The sequence below is a fragment of the Bombus pascuorum genome, chromosome 1, assembly GCF_905332965.1.
Source record: "Bombus pascuorum chromosome 1, iyBomPasc1.1, whole genome shotgun sequence".
Taxonomy (NCBI): Eukaryota; Metazoa; Arthropoda; class Insecta; order Hymenoptera; family Apidae; genus Bombus; species Bombus pascuorum.
The window spans coordinates 2,741,539-2,766,412 of NC_083488.1; the positions used below are offsets into that span (position 1 = coordinate 2,741,539).

The following is a 24,874-nucleotide window of genomic DNA, read 5'->3' on the forward strand; positions in this document are numbered from 1 at the left end:
ACGACGACGCCTCGACGATGCGGCCTGCACTTCTTCGATCTCTTCGTTGTATAGAGGTGTTCGTTCAGTGCCACTGGAAACACCCGGTATACAATATTGTTCGAGGAAACAATAGAACTTTGCGTTTCCCTGCCGCTGGCCCACGTTGAACTCACCCTTTGCCCTTTCGTCCACAGTGTTCGACTACCCCTCTGTAGTACGCAAACAAGTGCACTTGTCCTTTCTTATCGTTGCTGCACCACGGCAAATTATGATTGCCCTAATTTCTTTTGACTCACGGTTGCCACGTCCTTGACTGCGATACGCGGTACTCTTGAAGCGCGAGAGGGTACCGCAGAGGATGGTTTCGGGAGATAAACCTCGCTCGAATTTGTTTCCGGTAATTGGTATCAGTGACGCGATAATAACCGAAAGTGGGGCTTAGTGATCGGGATTTGGATATGGATAGTGTGTATACGTTTTAACAGCTTCTTAGGGGAGGATGATTGTAAATGACGAAGGGGTGAATTGTGGGTATTGTTGGTTAATCGAAATACTCTGTATATGTAGCTAAAAACTCGTAGCTCGTCGTAGCTAAAAACATATTAAGGTAATCCAGGTGTATTTGTTTATATTATACAGGATGTAATATAATCATTATATCAAGATTACAGATTTGTAGCTTAACGGGTTCTAGAAGAAAGACTTAAGAGCAGCCATTTACGCAGAAAATAATAAAATTTTCTTATTCTAAAAGAGGGAAAACCCCGGATTATACCAAGATTATCTATTATGAGTATGAAAAGTCGTAAAATCGTCGTTTCATGGAAACATTTTACATTTATTTACAAACTTTAACATTACTCTTACAAAGCCTGATTTATTGCCTGATTTTAAAATTTCATTTAAATTTGTACATTCACCGTTATTTCTTTTGTTCATCCAAATTTATGTAAATTCTTGTATCATCCGATTAATCAATTTCTCAATTTTTGTTAATATAAAAATTTACGAACCGTCGGATGAATAAAAGAAATAACAACGAATGTACGATTTTATATAAAATTTTGAAAGCGATCATTTAACCGGGTTAGAATTAATCACAAAATGTAATTGTTAATTTCCTTCACAATCCCCTATAAAAGGTAAGCTGCGCTCTATAAATAGAACTTTTCCTCATCTTTACTGTATCGTTGCTTCGTCATTATCGATTTTCAATGAAATATTCCTCTCTACCTGTCAACGTCACATTTCTTCATAGTTCTCGCTCTTCTTTCTTAATAATTAATCTTTAATACGCGCTAGGAGGACGAAGCCAACGATGAAAAAATGGCACGACGAACGTTCGCGATTCAAAAGGTTTCTGAATTTAAAAAACAAAATATAGCAATAATAAGATTTTTGACACGTAAAAATTTGATATCTAGAGCAGATTCCCGCTTGTAATTACCATCGACCTATGACAGCATAAACGTTCGCGGGGTCGCAAAATCGTCGGGCAAAAAGGAACAGACTTCATGACCGCGTCATATGGGCGCGAACAAAGGATTGTTGCGCCTCGTTTCTCGCGGCATTTCGTGTTTCCGAGGGCCGAAACCTCGTGGAAAAGGATGGAAGAGAATCACCGGTTAGGTTAACCAGAGAAAGGAGGAAGGAGCGCGACGAAGAAGAAGAAATCGAACTGCGCTCCGCCATGGTGGATCGACGACGCATCGAAAATTAATGTGAATACCACGAAACTGGTCCCCGCGGCATTCGCCCGCGGGAACGGTATTTCTGTATTTACCAATAGTATCGATGATATTTCTTCGTTTTTTTTTTTCGCTCTTCCTCTCTCCTTCTCCCTCCTTCTGTCTTGCCCGTTCCTTTCTTTTGAGATCGATAAGATCTTCAGCGGAACACGACGAACGAAAATTATAGGTTTTCGCGGTTTGAATTATTTCTCGATGTTGTGACGGCCCGACAAGAAGAATGGCTAGGAATTTTCGTGTTTGTGGAAGAGCCGGACGTTCGTTTCGAGGAACACAGTCGTTAATTGTCGAAGGAAATGCCGGATTACAAGGAAATAAATGTAATAAATGATGATCTACCCCTTCTTGAAACAGTTAAAGTGATTTAGTGATATTGAAGGGGTAGATTCGTTAGAATTATCTTAATCGCTTTAACATTAGTAATAAAAGCAGAGGTTTATACATATCTCCTATAATACTGCAACGAAGGTGACAATAAGTAGTTTACAGAAATACGTTTCTCAGGTGCATTACGACCAATGCCTATAACGCAAACAGGAGAATATTCATAAACTATACCGTTAATTACGCAATTGCAGAAAAAACAATCTAGATAACCTTGGCAAATTATCGTGACAACTCTGCGGCAATTTATACACACGCTCAAGCATTATCATGCAAAACTACCAGGGAAACTCGTTTGAAACATAATTTATCATGTTATACCGTTCTCACGCGGATCGTGCTATACTTAACTGAACTTCAACTTCGATTCACTGGATCTCGTTAATCGAACCAGAAACCAGAACCTAACCATTAAATACGGTGCATAGTACGCTTGTTGCGAATGAACCACATTCGCCATACTCCTCTCTGACCGTGGATATAAGCAAAATCAAGGTCACTAATTCCCCCGGTCGTGTCGATCAAAATGCAATTTTCATAATCGATACTCCCGCTGCGCGATGGCGGCGCGACGATAATTCGATATCGCGTTCACGCGGCACCGTGCCGGTTCATCCCGTGCCTGAAATTCGAGGAAAACGTGTGAACGAACTTTAATTGTGCCGGAGTTGGTCCAAACAAAAGGACCAGCGCTCCCCACCTGTTCCCGCCCCCGCTTCGCCATCGCTGTTCGCGTTATCCTGCTCCTTTTCTCTCGCTGCTCGACGAAAACGAGGAGGGTGAGAGCCGTGAGAAGGAGGAAGAGAGACAGAAACGAACGGAGAGAGCGAAAGAGCGTCCAAGGTTAAGGCAAATCACGCCGCGGGATGACGTCACGATGCAGTTAGACTAGTTTTAGTTTTAGTTCGGGGTCCAGCCTGTCTTTCTCCGTTTCTCTCCCTGTCCCTGTTGCGCCGCCTCTTCCAGTTCTCTCGTTCTCTCTCTATCGTTCTGCTAAGTTGAACTGGACAAAGGATGTTGTGGGAACCGTGGTGCCGGTGAGTCTCTCGCGAGCCGCATCTCGCGAGCAACTAGCGAAAAAGGACGAACGAAGGCAACGAAGAAGTGAAGTGGGAGGGAGGAAAAATCAGGGAAAAAACATAACGCGCGTGATCGAGGAGCAAGAGGAAAGGGGAGAGAATCCGCGACGCGATGAATTTTTTTCCGGCGAAGCGTTTTTCGATTTGGTCGGCTTGTTTCTCTTAATTAACTCTCGATCGTTGTTCGAGACGACGAAAAAACGGCATCGCGGTGACCTTGAGCTGTCAGAGACGGCTTTGATTAACTGGCGCGTTCGTTATTAACCGTGGTGGTATAAGCCGCGGTGAAATATTTTATGCGCTCGCGGGCCGCGCGTGACGTAACAAGAGCCCCAATGCGATAGTTCGTTTCGTCGGCTCGCGAAAAAAGGGAAACCGTGGAAGGTTTCTCGATTTCGCCGGTCGTTATTTTGCCGCAAATAGAGAAATAAGAGGAGGTAAAAATCGGGACGAGTTTAAACGCTGCGAAAGGAAAAAGACGTGGCGTAACAGAATCGCGGCTAACAGATTGCGTTGCCTCGGTACGGTTAAAAGGAACTTTCTTTGAAACACTAGGTGAAAGGTGTATAAGGATGAGGATTAAACGGAATTTAAGTTTGATCAAAGCGATTGAGAATCACTTTAACGTGTGTATTCGAATTGGAATTAAGGAAATCCTTTGTACAGAGGAATTTAGCATGCGATCGATATTGAGCTATATAAAAGATTTGATTTGAACGGGGATTAATGTTTATGTATATGGTAGATAAATTGAAAGGTTTAGTTTAAATAGGAATTGATTTTAATGTATACCACGGACAAATTTTCAACTCAATCCTCGACCAAAAAAAAAAAAAAAAATAGAAGAAAATCGCAAGACCAATTTCCACAACATTGATATCGCCCCATGAAAGAATCCCCGGTGAACGAATTCATGGAAACATTTCTAACATAATTTTCAAACTCAACACATTCTTCGGCAGGGAAAAAAAGCAATGAGAAAGAAAAAAGATTGGAATCGTTTGGAAGACACGTGCCTCGAAAGTCCCAGTTGGAGTCGTTGGCCTTCTAATGCAGTAGGAAACTATAAGGTCCGCGCGATCGTTGAATGTAACCCAGCAATCATACGGTGGTCCAATTACCATAAGAAGGGCTCTAATTTCACACAATACCCCCTTTTTTTTCCCCAGAGCCGTTCTGTCTGTCCGCGGGCCACGATTGCTCCTTGTGGATGCCGGGCAAGTTGCACGTGGTCGACAATGGCACCCAAGGGTCGAGCGCCGATCGACTTTCACGATTTCTCAATAAGTTTTCAATAGCCAGGAGGATCGTCCCCTCAGCACGAGTCGTGTTCCGTGAACGAGAAAAATTTGATACGGACACGGTAGGGTGCGGGAAGACCAACGAAGGGGTCCTTGGAGCATCGTGGCTCATCTTTGAATCAGAAACGATCCATTTTTCGTCAGGTGCGTTTCAAGACAATTCTTATATTTCGGGTCGGCGCAACTTGTCCCCTTATCTTCGTTTTATCATATTTTATTATTTGTAACGACTACGAGTTCGTGCTTTACCGGGTAGAACAGGGTAACCCAATACTCGACGAAGAAACAAACGTATCAGGGCCAGCTTTAAAAAACGGATCTCTCATTGTCAGCGATGGCTGAAGTGGTCCAGACGAACGAACCAAAGAAAACCGATGGAAACGCGAATACACGTGAAACGATGTTCGACTAACAAAAACGTAACTTTTATCTTCGGTTTCCTGCTGCGTGTAGAGAATTAGAATTCGTCGAGTTCAATGACGTTAACAGTTATGAAGGACAAGAGCATCGAAAATGATCGTAGAATAAACACGAAGTTTAAAAACGAGCGAGGAGAGGAGAATGATATCGGCGACAGGACATAATAACGACGCGCGTAAAAGCATTTAGTCCGTTCTGGAAAAAAGAAGAAAAGAGAGAAAGAAATATAAAGGAACTAGGGAAGAGGTGCGCGGTGAGGAAAAGAGGTAGCAAGGGAAAAAATGGGATGGAGGGTTCGCGACGGAGAGGATGGCAGGAAGAAGGGATTGTTACGGTGGAAGGACGAGAAAGGTGGACGCATTCTGTCCGCGGGGGTGGGCGATTAAAATTTCAATTCGTTTTCCGCGCGAACTGAGTCAGCCCTTCCCTCACCCTTCTTCCATCTCGCGTCCGTCTTCTCCTCCTATAAAGCTTCATCCACGGGCCAACGGAGGCTCACGGGACTGCAGAGGACCCACTTTGTTATAATTTCCTTTAATGACGCGGTCCTGCCACCCTTCCCTCTGTCTACTTCCCTTGTCCATCCCCGCACGTCCCTGCTGCCGGCAGTGAGGAATATTTTTATTGCTTTGCCCCCGTCTAGCGGCCGCGACGCGATGGAGTTCAGAGCCGTTCCGCAAGATTGAGGGTGCGGAGACTGGAAAATCTTGCCTAAGGTCAAATTGCTGGATGACTCTAGTCAGTTTAAATGCTTTATTGTGACTTGTCGCTGTGGAAAAGGGTTTGAGAGGAGGATATGGCTAACCTCTCTCTTAAAACACTTCCGAAGTATACGGATGAAATTGATATCCTAATTTGTGGAAATTTTCGTGTTCGCACAGCGAGCTATAAGGAAACTTTCCCACCGCGCATTTTTTCAAGTATCGAGGACTAATATTCACTGCTTAAAAAACAAAGAAGTCTAGAAATTATTTGAGTGATCAATTAGATATTGCTGTCGTGATTGTATTTAACGATTTCACATATCGTTTATACAAAACAACTTGAAAGTATATATTAAAAGTATAAGAAATATAGATAAAATTACAAACACTAAAGGTGACTAAAAATAAATAACACTACTTGAACGTGAAATTAAAAATTCAGAATGCATTTAAATATTTTTTTACGATGTGGTTCGATTATAACTCTATTTAGTCATAACTGATAGTGTAACTTTATAATTAATTTTAACACCACTAGATTGCTGTATTTTATTATGCACTGTACTTTATAAAAGCAGAAAAAGTAGTGTAATTAATTTGATATAATTCCAGATAAACAATAATTAATGACAATAACAAAAAAAAAAAAAAGAAGAAAACGCGTTGCAGAAGTCAAAAACGGAGATCTCCTCTTTCGGTCACGCAACGATGTACTTTACAGAGGAGAGCTATCCCTATTCGATTGGCTAAGTGTTAGAAGGAGAAGCTTGAGGATATTTCGTATCATTAGCAGGTTATCATTCCTGACCAACATCATTCAAACTAGCTTACTGACTGTTACACTGTGATTTATTTAAATTCGAATAATTCCACGCACACTGGTACATCAGGATTTACATCAGGAAACAAAACTCGTCTCATCGATATGCATGACGACGAACCAAAACCGACGTTGCTGTACTTTTTCCTCAGCCTTCCTTTCTTTCTCGAAGCGTACTCGCGAGAAAAGTGCTCCATCTAGAGAAAAACAATTCCATAGTTGTCGTATGGTTCGGAAGGGGGGTACGTCTGAAGGTGGAAAGCCAGGATCGCTGGAAATGCACGTCGTCGCACGTGTTACGACGAGGAAATCTCCTCCCTCGTCCCGGAGGATCCAACGGCAAGGGACGCGGGACGGAGCAGACAGGGTAGGATTTCCTTAATAAAATGGGGCGCAAACGCCACGCCAGCGAATATCTAGCTGATAGTGATTCGGTCAGCTCGGCGTCCACCTCGAAAATTCCGGGCAGAAGCGTAAGGCAAGAGGGGGTTGCTAGGATGAAATCCATGGGAGGGTTGGTGTTGCTTAGGCCGATTCAATCTATCGCTTTCTCGCTTGGTTATGAACAGCTGAATTTATCTTGGATCGTTACCGGTGATCGATATCACTGTTTACCGAATAAAACGATATTTCTAGTCGTTTTTCATTCTTCTTCCTTCTTTTCTCTCTTTTTTTATATTTTTTTTTTTTTTTTTTTTTTTGAGGAAACATGTTGATCATGGGGATTTTAGATCGTTATCAGTGGTCGATATCACTGTTTATCGAATAAAACGATATCTTTAGTTTCTTTTTTTTTTTACGAAATATATTGATCATGGGGTAACTTCGATATTCGAACAAGTGGGCTTAATGTGATCGATAATAATTATAAAGTAGTATCTAGGTGATGGTTTTAAAGAAAATGAGTAAAATGTATCTTTTATGAAGTGGTTCCAATAATTTTCAAGTTTTTGTAAAAATACCGACAGGTATGGAAACTAAAAATATCACGGGTTAAATTCAGCTCAGTGTCTTTAGTTAAAGAACACGGCAAACATGCAGAAAAGTCGAATTTCAAGGGTCGAGGAGATGCGGTTTTCCTGGCAGAAAGGCGAGAAGATTTCCACGAGGGTGACCATCCCCTTCTGTCAAGTTAGCGTTATCCAAATCTAACACGTAGACCAGAGATGCAGGGGCGTTCGTGATAACGTTAGTATGGAAATTATTGTTCGTGGTTCCACGCGTAGATGTACGGCCGTGTGTTTGTGTGCCTGCAAGCGTCGGAGGGTGAGAATGCTTCGAGTCGATATCGCAAGCTCTCTGAAAATGCATGTTAGCCTTAGATCGTTATAATATTCTACAAGTTGTTGAAGTAATCTCTGCGAGAGCACTTACTTTTAGAATATAATTTAAAACTTTAAAACGTATTTCAAACTTTCTTCATAAAATCGATCTGTTTAAAGTTGAATTTTACGATTATCCGATAGTTCGATAAAGTAACAATAGACAGAATCTGTAATATTTCAATAATTTTTTATTTATGTCCCTTTAGTCCTATGTAAACATAAAGTTCTATTGTTTGAACTTCAAAAAGAAAGAAACACATTAAGAAGATATTAAGAAGCCTTTACAGTTATAAGAAATTATTTTGGAAAAGAATAAAAATTGTTTTTTAATAATTTAATGGTTGCTATTGAATGAAATTAAATTTCATGAATTAAATGAATTAAAATTCTGTAACACAGCTAAAGGAAATAAAGTAAAATAGTTGCTTTATATGCCGAAGGTAAAAATTGACAATAAGTTCGTTTCAAGATTGACATCGTTGCTCGTTCCGGGACACAATCTTGAAGGTGGCAGTGTGCTTTTTGGCTGTTTCCAGCCACGTAGATCGCGTTATTTCTGCCGAAGTCTATCTTCCAGAATCTCTGACTTGCTGTTCTTTTTGTCGATCGAACGTGCACGAAATGCTGAAAGAGTACAATGGCTAAATCGAAATTGCAATAAATATTCATCTAAATTTATAATTTTTTGTAAAGAAACTTTTATTTCCATAAATATTTCATTTTGCATTTCAAAGCTCTATGTTATAAAAATATTGCTTCGCTCAAAGAAAAATGATACGTGAAGATTGTAATAAATTATATCAGGTCAGTAAGAAGATAAATTTTTTTCTTATCGAAGCAGAGGCAAGAAGTTGATCTTTACTAGAAGAAAGATGATTCAACTGACTCTTCGTTTCGGATCGACTATGTTTGCCATGGCTCGACAATATTTACTTTTCTTTCGCCGGATCCTCGTGTCGCAAGCGATCGAGGGATGTATTATTCACGTCTTGTATGCCTCACCCCATTATGTATAAACACGATAGCATAAACTCGACGCGAGATATACGACTAGAATGAGTATGCCGATTTTTAAAAGCGATGAAAATTTATCCGTTATTATCTCCGTAATTTTCATTCAACATATTATGGAAATTACATATTGTTTGAAAATCATTTACACTTAAATCTCGTATTTACGGATTATGTCAAAAGACATAGATTATGGCGTCATCAAATATGCATTAACAGATTTAAGAATTTAACTACAATTACAATTACAATTTAATTACAAAAACCATACGACAATCTTCTTAGCATAAAGAAAATATACCAAAAATTACTGTAGAAAATTCACGAAATTCTCGGTGCGATTTCAAAACGAAATCCTGCGGAGGCGTCGAGCGGACGATTGATCCGAATATTCCGGTATCGCAGCGCTGCTCGTCCGCGCACTCATAAATGATTTCCTTAGAAAAGAAAATTGAAACCCAGAATTAATTACGTTGCACGGTTAAGGCGGCCACAATGGGCCGCAATAAAACATCCAAGTACAAAGTAGAACAATAAGGACGAAGTACAAAGGCGCGTCGTACAATTAGATTTGTGAACAATTTCCACCTTCCGCTTGCGTCACCCTCCCCATTCCGTCTCACGGCTTTTACCCTTCTCGTGCGCCGCAACTCGCAACCCTGCACCATCACCAACGTAGTTTTAGACTCTGTTCCAGGTAACACTTTCCGGCATGTCTTTCGAGATTATTTCGAATTGCGCGGAAAGTACTTACCTTCGGTTCTCCTGTTGGACGAACTCGATTATGTGTCTCGATAATAATCGAGGCCGATTGCCGTCGATATAAATTTCATTCACCGTTAGACGTTCGTTCATTCTGCCATAAAACGTAGTAATCATTTAGGATTCGAGATTTTCCTTGTATAGTGTTTCGAGTACTTTCTTAACGAATTTTTACTACCCCTCAATAAGTACACATTAAATTACGGTTGACGACTATGCGCACTGCTTAGTTGGACTGGAAAGCATTTCCCCAGAGAACAAAAATAAGCAGCCTATTTACTTAGCTTTGAACCTGTATTTCGACAAATCCGGTAATTGCAGTATCGGTAATTACGGTATCGTAAAGCAAGTGTATTCTGGCTATATTCGTACGGTTTTTTCTTTTGTTTTGTTCTTAGACGCAGTAAAATTAAGAAAAAAAAACAATTTACACTTCTACGCTTGAGAAAAGCAGATAAATCGCAATAAGGTGTATTTTCCGAGTTTTAAGCTGAAATATTAATATTTTCGACAAGTTTTGGCGTATAATTATTTCTCGCTATCACATATTACTCCAAGCTTCTCAGTTTATATTCAAGTATCGTAATTTATATATAAATAAATGAATATATAAATAAATATATATAAATAAATAAAAATAAGAATCATAAAATACCGTTTCTTTTTTTTTTTTAATTTTATAAACAAATCTATACGCGCAAATGAACTCAGACACACAGAATTTTCGAAATACATTTCGTTCTGCCACTAGTTTACCCATTTCACATTCATCGCCAGTTTTCACTTCGTTATAAGGAAAGAAGACCATCGATCTCGATCCTTTCCATTTCACCCAATCGCACTCCGCGGGCCACGAGAAACGCGTGGCTAAGCAAGTAACATTATCAAACAGGCCGAACAGTGTTCGCCGGTCTAATTGAATCGAGATCAAAGGATGCGCGACAGCGCGAACACGACTGACGTTTATCCATCGTGACAGCACGTGCCGGTGCCTAGTGGGCCACACGCGGGCCGAATTTTTTTTTTTCTTTTTTGCATCAGGTGGTCGCGGTGCAACGTAATAAACATATTCATAGGTGGTATAAAGTGGCGAGAGGGCAATGGAGAAGGTTGAAAAAGAGAAAAAGCGAGAAAGCAAGATAGAGAGCACGTGGTGGATGGTCGTGGCTGCGTGTAGGATGGCGACTAGCGAAGGGTATCGGGGGAGAGGAGCTTGTCGCATTCGGTATGCAAAGTGCACGGGCCACGGGGACCCGCTTCGTCGCGTGGAAAAAAAGGTATCATAAAAAAATGCAAGGTTACCCACATTTTTTTTTATTCCCCCTGAACAGCTTGGTGGCTCCAGCGGAGTGCAGCCGATTCAGGGAACAGGGGAAGCTTCGGGTGAGCTGTCCGGGGTGGAGGAGGAAGCAGAGAGTTGGGTTATCGGTGAGTAATACCGAGACGTACTCTTTACGCAGACACCTAGGACCCTGTTCGGGCTCATGGCTTGCTTTGAACCTGTTAAGCGGGTAATTTCTTGAGACAAAATGTTCCCCATGCTGGCAATTCGACATGGCTATGACGCGTATGCTCTGCAGCTTCAACACCGAGAGATACAGCCGTGATTCACTCGTCTAGCTGGATGTTTTTTAAAAGATAAATAAATAAATGAGTCGTCTTACTACCAAAATGAACGACGCTTCGTAAATAGAAATTTATAAATGGTAATTGTACAGTCATCGTTCGTTCTCGTGATTTTCTGGTATTCTGAACGGTTCGAGCTTGTATCTCGTATGAGATAAATATCGGCTCGTTCAGCGCAATGTTTACGTGAAGGAGAATTTTGAAAATGTATGTCGCTTGATTATTTACAAACGTCCAACGTCGCTTCATTTCTATATATCGTGAGAATGAAACTATCAGATAATAGAGTATCAGATTATCAGAGTCGATATTAGAATTATGAAATATTTTGAGAATAATTTGCAGTTTTAGAAGATAATGGAGGAACTTGAGACTTTTTAAATTAATACGCTAATTTTAACGATAATTATTAAACTTTGATTACTCGTTATACTCGTTAAACTCATTACAAGAATGTTTTCAAACGTCGAGATAACTTGCCTTCTCCGCTTAACAGGTTAATAGGAAGTTAGGCGAATTGCGTTTACTGGGGCAGGATATCAGTTGACCTTTCTCGAGGGGAATGAATTTTTTCCTCTTGGTGGATGAAGGAGTCGTATTAGGATATAAAACAGGAATAAGAAGGACGATTAAAGATTAATATCGATAAAACTTGCAAAAAAGATTACGCTTGGTGTTAAATGTCACATGCTTGAAATAAAAATTCAATCGAACAATTTCAATTTCCCGCAGATATTGTCCAACATATTTATATTTAAATATTTAAAATTTATATTGAAAATCTATGCATCAGAAAATTTTACGTACTTTATTGAAAATGAAAGTAGACAATATTAAATAATAACAATCTAAACACACAATGCTACGAACAATTAAAGTATCTAATCTAAATAAACGAGTAAAAGAATAAAAATTTACCTTGTTATTATTATCAAATTATCAACACCGAAATTTGCTGCATAGCTCTTTCATTTCATTTACAGGAAAATCTTTCTACAGAAAAATTATATTTCAAGCAAAACTGTAACTCCAAAATTTCGGAGCGAGATTGATGAGATATTTGTATATTTAGAGCGTTCGTCTCAAATTTCCTGCGGTCATCGTAAAGGGACACGTTGACGCAAAAGATTTTCAATGATGACGTAGCACATTTCGATACACTCACCGATTTCTCTTGGCGAAATTCGTGCGAGCGAACGACCGAAGCGTTCGATCTCGTCGACGTGCAGGATACGCCGTGTCCTTCGGGAAGAAAATTACGAAAATCGAAACGTAAGAAAACCGAAACGTAAGAAATAGCCACGGCAAGAGAGGAAACAACGCGCGAGAGGGCGATCATCCACGAAAATTGCAGCGGAAAAGCACGAGGGAGTCTGAATTTTAGAGTTCCGAAAAATCTCATCGGATAAAGTTTCGTGTGTAAGGACAACGTTGAGGATACGAACGCGCAAGGATTCCTGTGCCATGCGCGACTCTGCTCGTCCTTGTCTCTCTTTCGTTGACCAGCCGAAGAGCGGGAGGATGCAGAAGAAGAAACACGAATAAAGACGAGGGTTGAGAGGGAAAGAGGGCGCGGAAGAAGAAGGAGAAGAAGAAGAAGAAGAAGAATAACGCATCGTCCGTTGGTTAAACAAGGAGAAGAATCGAATAAGAGAAACGATGAACAAAGAGAGGAAATATTCAGCGTCCCACAGGATTCGTAGTCCTTTTAGACGAGAGAGCGACAAAGATAACCTGACCAGTGAAAGAGAGTGAGAAGAGAACCCGAGAAACTGTGGACTGTAACAGAAGTGTGGAGGGGCAAGGAAGAACTGGTGGGGCAAGGAGCGCTCGACGTCTCAAATTTGGTTGGCTGTCTCGAGTTGTTTGCCTCTCTGTCAAGCCTGTCTTTTTCTTTCTCTGTCGCTCGCCTGTGAGCTACATGGAGACGGGAAGAGGGAGCTTTGGTCGAAGGTGATAGGTGGGAAAGGGAGGATACCATTAGAGAAAGGAAGAAGGATCGTTGTTCGAGAAACGTTCAAGGGAAAAGGAAGGGATGAGTCGAAAGCGAGAAAGTCGACGAATGTTGGTAGATTGAACAGAGAAAGAAGTTATTCTAGTAAACCGAAGAAGGGGAGGGTGAGAAACGTTTGGGACAGAGAGGGAAGGATGGGGTAAGAGGAAGATTGAAAGGAGAAAGTATTATTGGCTGAGTAACATTAAGAACAAAGAAGGAAGGAAATACAACGAGAGGGAGAAAGAGAGTTGATTGAAGTAGAAAGAGAGAACAGCATTTCGTAGGCGGTAGCGGAGAAGAAGAGGGGGGAAGAAGTAGGTGCTCAGGTAGTTGGAAAGAGCCAGTACGTGAGCTAGCAAGTGACGGTAGAGAGAGGGTAGAGGAGAAGGTTTGGAAGGTAGGGGGGGGGAGCAGTGCCTTGGCGCGAGCCGAGGACTCGAAACTCCGGAATTCCAACCGTCAGAGCTGTGCCGGCACTCGTACGACGCGGGTCTACTGTAAGTGGTAATAGGTTTGAGTGAGAAAGAGATAGAGAAGTGAGAGAGTGAGAGAGGGAAGCACCAATTGAACGAACGAACAGACTTGGAGTGGGGTAAAGATTGGAAGGGAGCAGTCGAAAGGTGATAGAGTGGGAGAACACGAGGTTGCGGACGATCCTCGGTTATTTACAATCATAGTTATGAAGATAAACTACGAATGTCGTGTGTTGCACATGTTCCACGTTCTACGGTTTCACCGATCGTAAGTGAAATTTTGATCGTACGAAATTTTTGATCATTCGTTTTAGTTGATCGTGAGCATTAACAGTGCAATATCATCAAATAAATCAATCGGTTGATCCTTATAGTAGACAACGCAAGCTTGTTCTTGTGAATAGTGACGGAAATAAGACGGACATATACGTATCAGTGAACAGTGAAAAGTGATAGATTGTGATACGATTACTGATTCGAAAAGAAGTTCTGCATATTATTGCCACACGTGAATTTGCTTTTTTGAGTTTACTGATAATTGGAAGAGTGGGGACAAGTGACCGAAAATCGAGGAATCAACTCAGTGATATGTAAATCGTACGCGTATCGTTGTTCGTATTTTTTGTTTGTTCATTTATTTCTTTTTCGAACGTCAGTGAACGCGGATCAAAACCGAACAGTTCGGAGTCGCCTCTTACAATAACCATCAGAGTCACTACTATCGTTGTCGGGGTATCGTCGAAGCGGTGGCGACCATGCCGCACACGGTGGTACACTCGATATCGCATCAGCTGGGGAGATCGGGGATAATACGAGCTTATGCTCTTGGCATATGTGCGATCATATGATAAATGTAGCACACGCTGTACCCCGTTTTTTTTCTTTTTCCTTTTATTTCTTTTCGTTTGGTCACTTAATCTTGAAAAAATCGCCCCCCCCCCCCGCAAATGTTTGGTAGTATTGATAATTCTAGTTTTCGCGCGTCTTGAGTCATCGTCCATGTGCTGTACGCGAGGAAACGTGTATCGGCGTTCGTCTCCGAATATCCCCGATCGTGGGGATTCGTTTGTTGAAAGTAGGGAGACACGAGAGGTCCCGACTTGACGCGCGCTTCCAAGCCACCTTATCGTTTAGACGCCTCGCGACAAGAATTGTTTACTGTTTGAACTCTTTGAATATTGAGAAAGGCATATCGTGGTAATAGGACAGACCGTTATCGGAATTTCGCGCGCGCGCTCGCGCGTGTAAGCGCGCACGTGCGTACAGCGCTGTCGTTCTAGTAAAGTGTGTGCGGAATCGGTTTTTTATTCTTCGTGTCACGAACACTACCCTGTTACGGAAGGGAATAAAAGAGTGCAATTTTTTTTCCACGGAGAGGGGCGCGTCTTAAAACAAGACGAAAGTGGAGTAGAGAATAAGGAACAATATGAGCGAAATAACGAGTGTTGAACACCAACAACAACATCAGCAAGAACAGCAGCAAGAACAGCAGCAGCAACAACAACAGTACGTAGGCAGCAGTTCAAATTCAGAACATCATTGCAAAGATTGTGGTCTTTACTTTGAAAGTGATAAGAGTCTCGAAGTGCACCTGAGATATCACCAGGAGAACCTGCTCAGTCAGTGGGCGAGCCAGGCCCAGCAGGAGGAGAGTAACAACAATAATAGTAAGGCCGGCAATAATAACAGTCACGTGGGCGTCAAACGTGATAGCGTGACTGCCCCGGCGGATTCGAGCGAATCTCCTTCGAGGTCGCCCTCGCAGGATCCTATGTGCTCTCAACATTCATCGACACAACAACAACAGCCAGTGCAGCAGCAGCAACAGGCTGTTCAGCAGCAGCAGCAGCAGCAGCCAGTTCAGCAGCAGCAGCAGCAGCAGCAGCAAGCTCAACAGCAGCAGCCAGCTGCTAATCAGAGTTACAATAATTTTCAGACGTCAATGTACGGCGAAAATTATTTCATGCAGAACGATCAGGCCTACATGTTGTCCCATCATTACTCACCGCCGCGTGAGGATAGCGGCGGGGGTGGAAGTTATTCGCGTTACCATCCATATCAACATCCACAACATTTTCCATCGGAACGTGCCAATTCAGTGAGTTCCACCAGTCCGAGAAGTCCGCCATTACAATGTGAGAAGTGCGGTGCTGTGTACGAGGATGCGAATCAGCTGGGTGAACACTTGAGAGCAAGTCACTCAAATTCACCTGGAATTTATGCTGGACAACATCAGTATCAACAACTGGGTAACAGTCCTCAACAGCAAAATCAACAACAACAGCAGATGCACGCATCGCCGCCGCAATCTAGTCAGCAGCAACAACAGTCTGGTTATGACTATAATGGTAGACAACCGATAAAACTGGAAATGAATAAGGAACCAGACGAACAGGCAGAAATTCTCGATTTGGATTCGCACAAAGTGCAAACTCACAGATACGAGGAAGAGTTAATAAGAATCCATCAGCAGCAGCAGCAAGAGTTGCAGCTACAAATGCATCAACAACAGGTATTGCAACATCAGCAGCAGCAGAGAACCGGTCCACATTCGGTGAGTGCTATGTTGGGTTGGCCACCGGCCGCACAACCTCATGATTATCATCCCGGGTTATCACCTATGGTTCCGATGGATAGTATTTCACCACTTTCGGATCAGAGTCAATTCATACGAGGGCAACACATTCCCGTCGAAGCACCGCGACATCCAAGTTCCCCTATTGTTACAAGCACGCAACCGATGCCTGGTCACCAGATACCCGGCGGTCTGCTGCAACAACCGCCTAAACCTCCGCCTTTAGCTAATCAATCGTGGAAAAGTAACGAGGCGCGGCGGCCAAAGACCTACAACTGCACCGCGTGCAACAAGTGGTTCACCAGCTCGGGCCATCTGAAGAGGCACTACAATACGACGCTGCATAAGAATGCTGTTAAGCAGAGTAATCAGCCAGATCCAGCGAACTTGCCGATCAGTGCTCATCATCATCCTGGTAGAGATAGCCATTCTGGTGGCAGAGGCGGGGGACAATCTAGATCGCCAGATTTACCTTCCGGAAGTCCCCCAAACTTGGTGGCAGGTCCCTCGGGCGAGGCGGCGAGGGGCCTGCTCCACACGCCCACCAATGTTTACAACAACAGCAACAACAATTCCAACAGCAGCAACAGCAGCAACGAATCTTCAGCGGTAACGGTGGTGGGTCTAACGCAACAATCGCCTACAGCGGTGCACTTGGGCCCCACAATGGTACCGGCGCACATTTCTCCGGTGCAATCTCCACTGGCGGCCCATCATCAGCAACAAATGGGTTCGCCGTCCTCCCAGCTGGGCCACCAACATCAGCAGCAACAACAGCAGCAGCTGCATCACCTTCCAATGGGTTCGCCATCGGGCCAACTTCCGGTCCATCCCATGAATTCACCCATGTCAACCATGCACCCACCGCTAACGGCCCACCTGAATTCCCCTTCGCCAATGGGCTCCCACCCGCACCACCACATGAATTCGCCATCTCCCATAACGCCGGGCTCGGTCCACCCAGCAATGGCTTCGCCCACGGCGATGGGGGGTACTACGATGCCTCATCAGCCGTACCCAAACGCCTTGCCCCCCCACGTTATAACTACTACCAACATCCCGGGCCTGCTGGAGTCTATCACCATCCAGCTAACTACTACTGGTAATGAGACGTCTTTACCGCTCTCCGATAGTCAATCTCAACACCAGCAGCAGCATCACCCTGAAAACCAGCAACGGCAGCAGCAACGAGAACAGCTACAACAAACTCAGGATGTTTTACCCGGTTTTGGAACCTTTAGCAATCATCAAAGGCTCCTACCAAGTTTCACGGAATTCAACGCAACCGGGTTTATGGCTGATCCAAATCAATCGGAGGCCATTAACGTGGGGGGGCTAAGTCCTGAGGAGAACCTATCTCCTCAAAATCAATCGTTCGAATCGCCTGAATCGAGTTACGGTCTGTACCATAATTCACCGCCTCAATACGAATCCCTTACAACCATGAGAGTAAACTCGCAGCCGAACACTGACGGCATGATTATCAAGCGATACGAAGTTCAAATGCATCTTGCACCGCAACCGCTTCAACAGACCCGCGACAATTTGGAAGCGAACAATAATTTACCGCAAATGATACAAGCTAAAGAGGAACTAAATCCAAATATCGGTGGGCAAATAATGAAGAATCAAAAACTGAAGGACTATTCTGTAATTAGTAAGGAACATCAGATAAACAGCACATACTCTGGCTCACATTATATTTCCCAGAATGGCTTTCACAAGTGCATCGAATGCGATAAGGTCTTCAACAAGGCTTGCTATTTGACACAACACAACAAAAGTTTTCACTCTGGTGACAAGCCGTACAAATGCACTCAGTGCGGTAAGAGATTCACCCTCGAATACTTGCACGCAGAGCATCTGCTGAAGCACGCCGGTGACAAGCCCTACAAGTGTGAAGTTTGTCCGAAACAATTTAACCATAAAACTGATCTTCGGCGGCACTTGTGCCTCCATAGTGGCGAAAAGCCTTACGCCTGTGATACTTGCGGCAAGGGATTCATCAGAAAGGACCACATGATGAAGCACCTCGAGACGCACAAAAAGAGAAACAACCATAACGTCCATCTAAGGACGTGATTTCAGAGAAGTTCCAACATCGACGACTGGCATCGTAGATGAAGAAACAATGATCTGATAATCTTCGCCCCCACGGTGTGTTCGTGTTTATCAATCGAAAGGTGAGATTTTTTGGTCGTCAATTGAACATCACGATAGTCGGCTCGTAAACTATATAATACATCGAGCAAGATAGATAACCGCGACTTCGGAATTTTTTCTTATTAGATGCGGTGTCAAGCGGACACTCATCTAATCGTGATTATTTTAATTTATTATTAATATTCTTTTAGTTATAGGAGGTGGTTTATATTAATCATTACGATTATTTGAATTTTATATTATATAACATAACGAGACGTAGATCTCATACGTTTTTTAATTTAATAAGAAAAATATTTTTCGTACTATCCTCGAATTTGACTAATTGGAAGTAATCATTTGGCTTTTTTCATTTTATTTTCCAAGTGATTTATCCATTGAAATTACTATACTTCGATGATAGATGATTTCTGGAACTAAAATTTAGAACGGCAATTACAATGCACAGTGGGACATTGATTTTTGCTCAACGATGTAATATTTATTTAACTTGGAATCGAGAACAAAGTTTAGTAGGTCCCGACGAGGAGGTTCGATATCGTGTTATTTGCAACGCGTATGACCGACCCTACAAAATTGTTTGTGAATTTTTCGCATCTTGTAACATTGAGATTTGAATGAAAATTACAACAAAGTAGAGGGAAATTTGAATACGAAATGCCGCGATGCATGGAATCGATCCTACGTTGATCGAGAAGGGATTTTGTCTTTTTCTGTTCCTTTGCCGATTGCTCGACTCGATGAATCGCGATTTCCGTTCTGAAAAAATGCAGTCGGCTAAACACGATCTCGAATCCATGATCTCCTCGGGAACAATTAAAAATTTACGCGATCTCAAAAAATAATTTTTCCGAAGATGAAAAGAAAGATAAATGCGCAATGATTATATATCGTACGACTTTGAAGCTTAAAGATTGTACAAAATATGTTAAATGTATAGCCATATAATTAATCCAATTATTACCATCATTGCAATTAAATTCAATTGGATATCGGATAGAAAGTGGTTACGACATTTAATAATCGTATTTTATAGTATATATAGTATACTTTATCGAGAGAGAATGAAAGGAAAAAGTAAATGATTAATAGATAATTACGAAAAGACGTGGCGATGATAGAGCGATAAATCCGAAGTGCCGTGAAAATCGTTGTTCCAGCGATGAATTATATATATATATGTATAGTTTTACGATAAATTTATTGCATGTGTTTAATTTTATTTTTCATTATTTATAGGAGACTGTCGAGAAATAAAACAAAAATTTTTTACCTATTTCTTTATCTATGATTGTATATTTTAATTTCACGAGCCCCGTGATGCTCTCATTTTTAAAACGTTCCATCTTTTTATACATTCCAGTATGATAAAGTATAGGTAGCCGCCGGGAATCGATTTTCACGGCAGCGACGCGTCTTTTTCTTTTCTTCTAAACGTTAAGCTTAATAATAGCCTAAGTATCGAATTGTATGTTGCTCGGAATGAATCTCGCTCGTGTCGTTTCCTCGCAAGGTGCAAAATTTCACCTCGCTTTTAAATCCATTCGATGTTTAAATATTCTCGTTACACGTATCGAGTTTTAATCGTTCATATATAGTTTTCAGCGAATATATTCTTCGACGAAAAAGGAAAAATAAAGGAAATACAGTTGATTTTTTTATCAGAAACCACTGGACTTTCACCTATGAAATTTAAACATAGATCGCGAATGACTTAGCCATGGCATTCCTTCGATCGATTATTAAATCGTTGGGGAATTTCGTCGAGCGTGCTGCCTCTAATTGCGCGGCAGCCGTCGCATACGATCAATTAATGCTCGATTAATTGCCCGTGGAGCGCAAAACGAGCCAATCACCGAGGATAGCATCGAGTTGCTTCTCTCTCGCGACACGAGCGAATTTCCCTTCGAGCTACGCACAGCTCGTTACACGTTACACACACTCTTACGCACATTCAACATACACTTGACATACACGAATCATACTTACACGTAGATACGCTAAATAAACGTTGACCTCGCTGTAACAAAATTTACGCCGCGTTTACGCGTAATTATTTCTGTTGATCATCGTTGAATCGACCAGATCGACCTTAGGCGGTTAACAGTTGTTCGAGCGTGATACGTAATTTTGTTGTCGTTTCCTATTATTAGTTATTACAAGAATATCTTTTACCGTGATCAAATTGTTTGTAATTTATTTCACAACGACCGTCGCGCGTTCAATTTTTATCAATGTTTCTTGTAATGAAATTTATTTCTTGAGTCTCCTCTTTTCTGTATTATATTTCCCTTGTTTGTTTTCATAACAAACAAGAAATTTTGATGGCGTAATATTACTATTTGAAATAATTAGAAGTATGCGGTTATTTTCTAATTTAATACATGCTACGGTGTATGATGTTTCAATTGCGCGAAACGAATTCATGTTTCAGTTCTATGATTATTTTAAGCAATATGACATATGTGTATAAATTTAATCTCATTCGCGTTCGTTTCGATCACTATGACACGTAAGTAAACACAAATACATATACAAATACAGTGTATACACACACATATGACGTCCTTTCGCAATTTTCGTTTTTTAGTTGTTTCGTATTTAAGATAAAAGAAAAAAAAAAAATTGACGTCGAAATATTAAGGTGGAAACGAGAGAAAAAGACGATAAATTATATAGCATTCTTGCCATTTTTACTACGTAATATGACACCCAGAACAGACTACCTCAGAGTTCAGGAATTTAACGATGAATGAAAGGAAGAAAGAAGAGATGAAAGAGCCAATGCAATAATAATAATGTTATTAAAGAAATGTAGCTGAGCGCGCAGCCGTGCGGGCGGAACGACGTACTTCGCTTCTTTTCTCATATTTTCACGCCGCAAATAAATTCAGAAAAATAGTAACCCCTTGGATTCACCTCAAGGGTACAGATTATTCCACGAAATTTAAAATTATCCGCGAAATTCCTATTTATTGCTTTGTATTAAATGATATATATATATCCATAGTTTCTCCACTCGTTTCTCAAATTGGCCAGTAAAAAGTAAAATAGAAGGTGATAAATTATAGAGCACGTTCTCTTTCTTTGCTTTTGTCACAAAAGTTCTTCGAGTCGCCCGCCGGCCGTATGAGCGTGTAATAGAACGTTATACATATAGATACTAATATAAACGAAAAAGTGAAACAGAAAATAAGAGTGGAAAGAAAGAAACGAAAACGAAGGGGAGGATTTGTAGAGATTGATGTACGTTTTAGATACATATCAACAGTATTACTGTATATTCAGTTTTATTATAAATAATCGTATAGAGCTATAAAGAAAAGGAGAAAGAAAGGGAATGAAGGAGGAAAAAAAGGCGAACGATAGGTTGTAGGTGGAACGAATGCATTAATGAAAATCAAGATCATGAATAATCATGGGTTACAATACATATTTCTAATATCATATCATTGTGAAATATTTGTACTGTGAATGTTTCAATGAAAGATTGAAAAATGCGTTCTATAAGAGTGATATAAAGAAATAATTAGATTAAAAAGAAAGAAAGAGAAAGGTCAAGGAAATTTGCCGGTTTTTCGTTTTCTTTTTGAGAGAGAAAGTAAGAGTTGGTGGAAAAACCGAGTATGTAAGGCGAATTGCATTATGAAAGCTGTCATAATGGGCATTTTATCTATGAAATCATGTATGGTGATCTTGAGAGCGTTGATGTAGTGATTTTATTTCTATGTAGATGATTAAAAATGACTGCGTTCCATCTGTTTCTCAAATTATAATTATTGTAATATAGTATTATTATTATTATTATTATTATTGTATTATTATATTATTATTATTGATATTAAATATACAGAACCGTACTTTGTTAATTTTTGACTCTCTGCGGGCGCGTTCTTTCGATGCGAAAGAGAGTTCGGGGCGAGTATTTGTTTCTAATTATAGAATGGTTGTTTCAGCATGAAAGTGCTAAATTATACCTACATATATATATATATATACGGTATCACACTGTATTCGTTGTGCCAAGAAAAAAAAAAGAAAGGAAGAGAGCCGATACCTAGAACCTTGTGTGCTTCCTCTCGTATAATTCTAATGTTTGGGGCATTTCACAGAGAAATAGTGAAAAGAAAGATCTATGAGTTCTATGAAAATAAAGTTAAAGAAAATATTATGAACTAAAATAACGGACGAACGTGCGTGTATGAGAGGGGGTGAGATCAGTGTGAGAGAGATATGAGAATGAAGGGAAAGTAGAAGAAATTCTTACCCATTTCTTATCATGTGCCATAATAACCGTGCGTTGATAATTGTAAACGGTTTAATCAAATAGAAGAGGAACGTGCGTATGCGTTTCTTCGTATGCGTGTGCGCTGGTATAGGTGAGTTTGCACGTATGTGTGTGATTCAGACGAAGTTTATATATTATACATGACACAAACATTACGGTACACTTACGATAAATGTAAGAGAGAGAGGAAATACCAAGAATGAAGTAATCGAGCGACGATGCATGTCCGTTCGAGGAATGCGAGTGAAAAAATCTGACGTGAAAGCGAAAATACGTAGGTGTAACGCTCAATGTCACGACATGCACTTTTTGTTCCTCCCCTTTCTTTCTTTTTTTGTTTCTTCTTCTCCAAATGTCTTCTTTCTCCTACTTGCGCTAAATTACCCAACGTCGACTTAAGACGGAAGGATAGTTAGATCGAGAATTGTGGGGGAAAAGAACACATAGAGTTTAGAATGAACGAGGCAAAATGTAAGTTTAATAAATGTATTGTTTTATACGTTTAATTTTGTTTTTATAAATATATTTTATGTCAGAATACATACAAAAGATTTCCTTATTTCTATCTGGTTCGATTATCTCCACTTTTATACCTTTATTTTAATCTTCCGTCTCAACGCAGATACAAGTACAAACCTTGAACGGTACGAGTAATCAGCTCGCTCGTAAACTTTTCTCAAAGTTTGTGAATTCGGAAATCTTTACGTGTACGGACGATCCAAATATTAGTTACAGAATCAGAGCCGGCATTCTCGTCTCGCGAACCGATCGGACGATTAAACTATGCACGGACCTTTGACTCTCGGGACCGAACTCGCGCTCGCATCAAGAATAATTCTGTCAAATTTTGTATTCACGTGGTCGCTGTACGTGATACAACGTTCCGTGATTTTGTTGATCAATTTTCGTTAATATCGGAGTGCACGGGCGTGCGTGACTCCGCGAAATATCCTGACCACGGCGAACCGTTCACGCATCATCACCCTGTCCGCACGGTGTTTCGTTCGTGTCCACGCCCCCGTCGAGTCTCCTAAACCCCTCGTGTAATATTCCTCCCCCGACGCCAGCCTCTCGTCGCGCACTCGTAACCTTGGGCATTCTGTAATTTAGTAAATTGTTGCGGACTCGGCGTAAGGAAACGCTCGATTCGCGAACGCCTCTTCTGGAAACAGCTCGAGACAGCGGCGAGCTGCGTCGATTTCACGTTGCTCGATCACGTTGAACAGCGATCGCTTTTACGAAATTTCTTAATCCCTCGCGGCGTTTCGAGGAATCATAAGTTGAGGATCGTAACGGACGCATCCGAGAAATCTTTCAATGCAAGTTCAACGCATTCATCGAGAATCGCACGCGTGTCTGGCAGCTTCGCGTGATCTGACTTCGGAAAAGAGAAAAGGCGAATCGAAAGTTACGCGGAATCAACGATCGATGATCGCGCGTTTATACAACGAGCTGATTTCATAGGCGTGTTCCTATTCGATGTTCGTAGAAACAGTGGGTGGTGGTGGTGGTGATGGTGGTGTACGATCATCGATTGAATTCGAGCGAATTTTTAAAAGTGTTGTTAACGAAAGTTTGTTCCGCGTAGACACGCCGAGTCCCATCATTGTTAGGCTTAGGTAATATATACCTGATGATGAAGCAATAGTTTGAATGCGATTTGTCTATCGTTTAAATAACGGGGATGAGGATGAGGAAGTTTGTCGAAAGGAACGGAATGGAAGATAGAAAGCAAGGAAAAGAGTAGAGGGAATGTATTTCGAAGAGCGGAAGGATGATAGATCGAGAAAAAAGATGATGTTAGATGTAATCCACTATATTGTACTATGCGTTTTTAGCTAAAATTTTATGTTTTCTAATTCGTTGTGAACGAATGTTTTTTGGTATAAATATATAAATAAATGAATATATATATATATAAATTTTAGGATATTAATATAAGCTAATTAAGAAGCTATATACGTAGCGGACGCGAATCGTTGTCTCACGTTCCGCGTATCCACGAAATTCACTCGGTGACCTTTTGAACATTGGCGCGCAATCGATCAGACAATCGAGGTCTATGTACGTATTCAGAGCCCATTTTTCAACTTCTACCGCGGTGCTTCGATCATCGGTGCGTAAAAGAAATCACTCGATGAAAAGATTCTCTTCAAAATATACACTCTACCCTTAAAAATGTTCTTCTTTTTTTAATACAGACATTGGAAAACGTTA

At 41.1% G+C, this 24,874-nt stretch overlaps 1 protein-coding gene across 1 annotated transcript; it reads left to right on the top strand.

Annotated features, from left to right (window-relative positions):
- Positions 1–14,955: 14,955 nt before the first annotated feature.
- On the top strand, positions 14,956–18,436 carry LOC132916114 (probable serine/threonine-protein kinase yakA). Its single transcript, XM_060975902.1, has one exon. The coding sequence runs from the start codon at positions 15,058–15,060 to the stop codon at positions 18,286–18,288; it is 3,231 nt and encodes a 1,076-aa protein (XP_060831885.1). The 5' UTR covers positions 14,956–15,057; the 3' UTR covers positions 18,289–18,436.
- The last annotated feature ends 6,438 nt before the right edge of the window (positions 18,437–24,874 follow it).

Bases quoted from the DNA above. Each gene is read 5' to 3' on its own strand.
- LOC132916114 (XM_060975902.1), top strand. From the start codon at position 15,058: ATGAGCGAAATAACGAGTGTTGAACACCAACAACAACATCAGCAAGAA.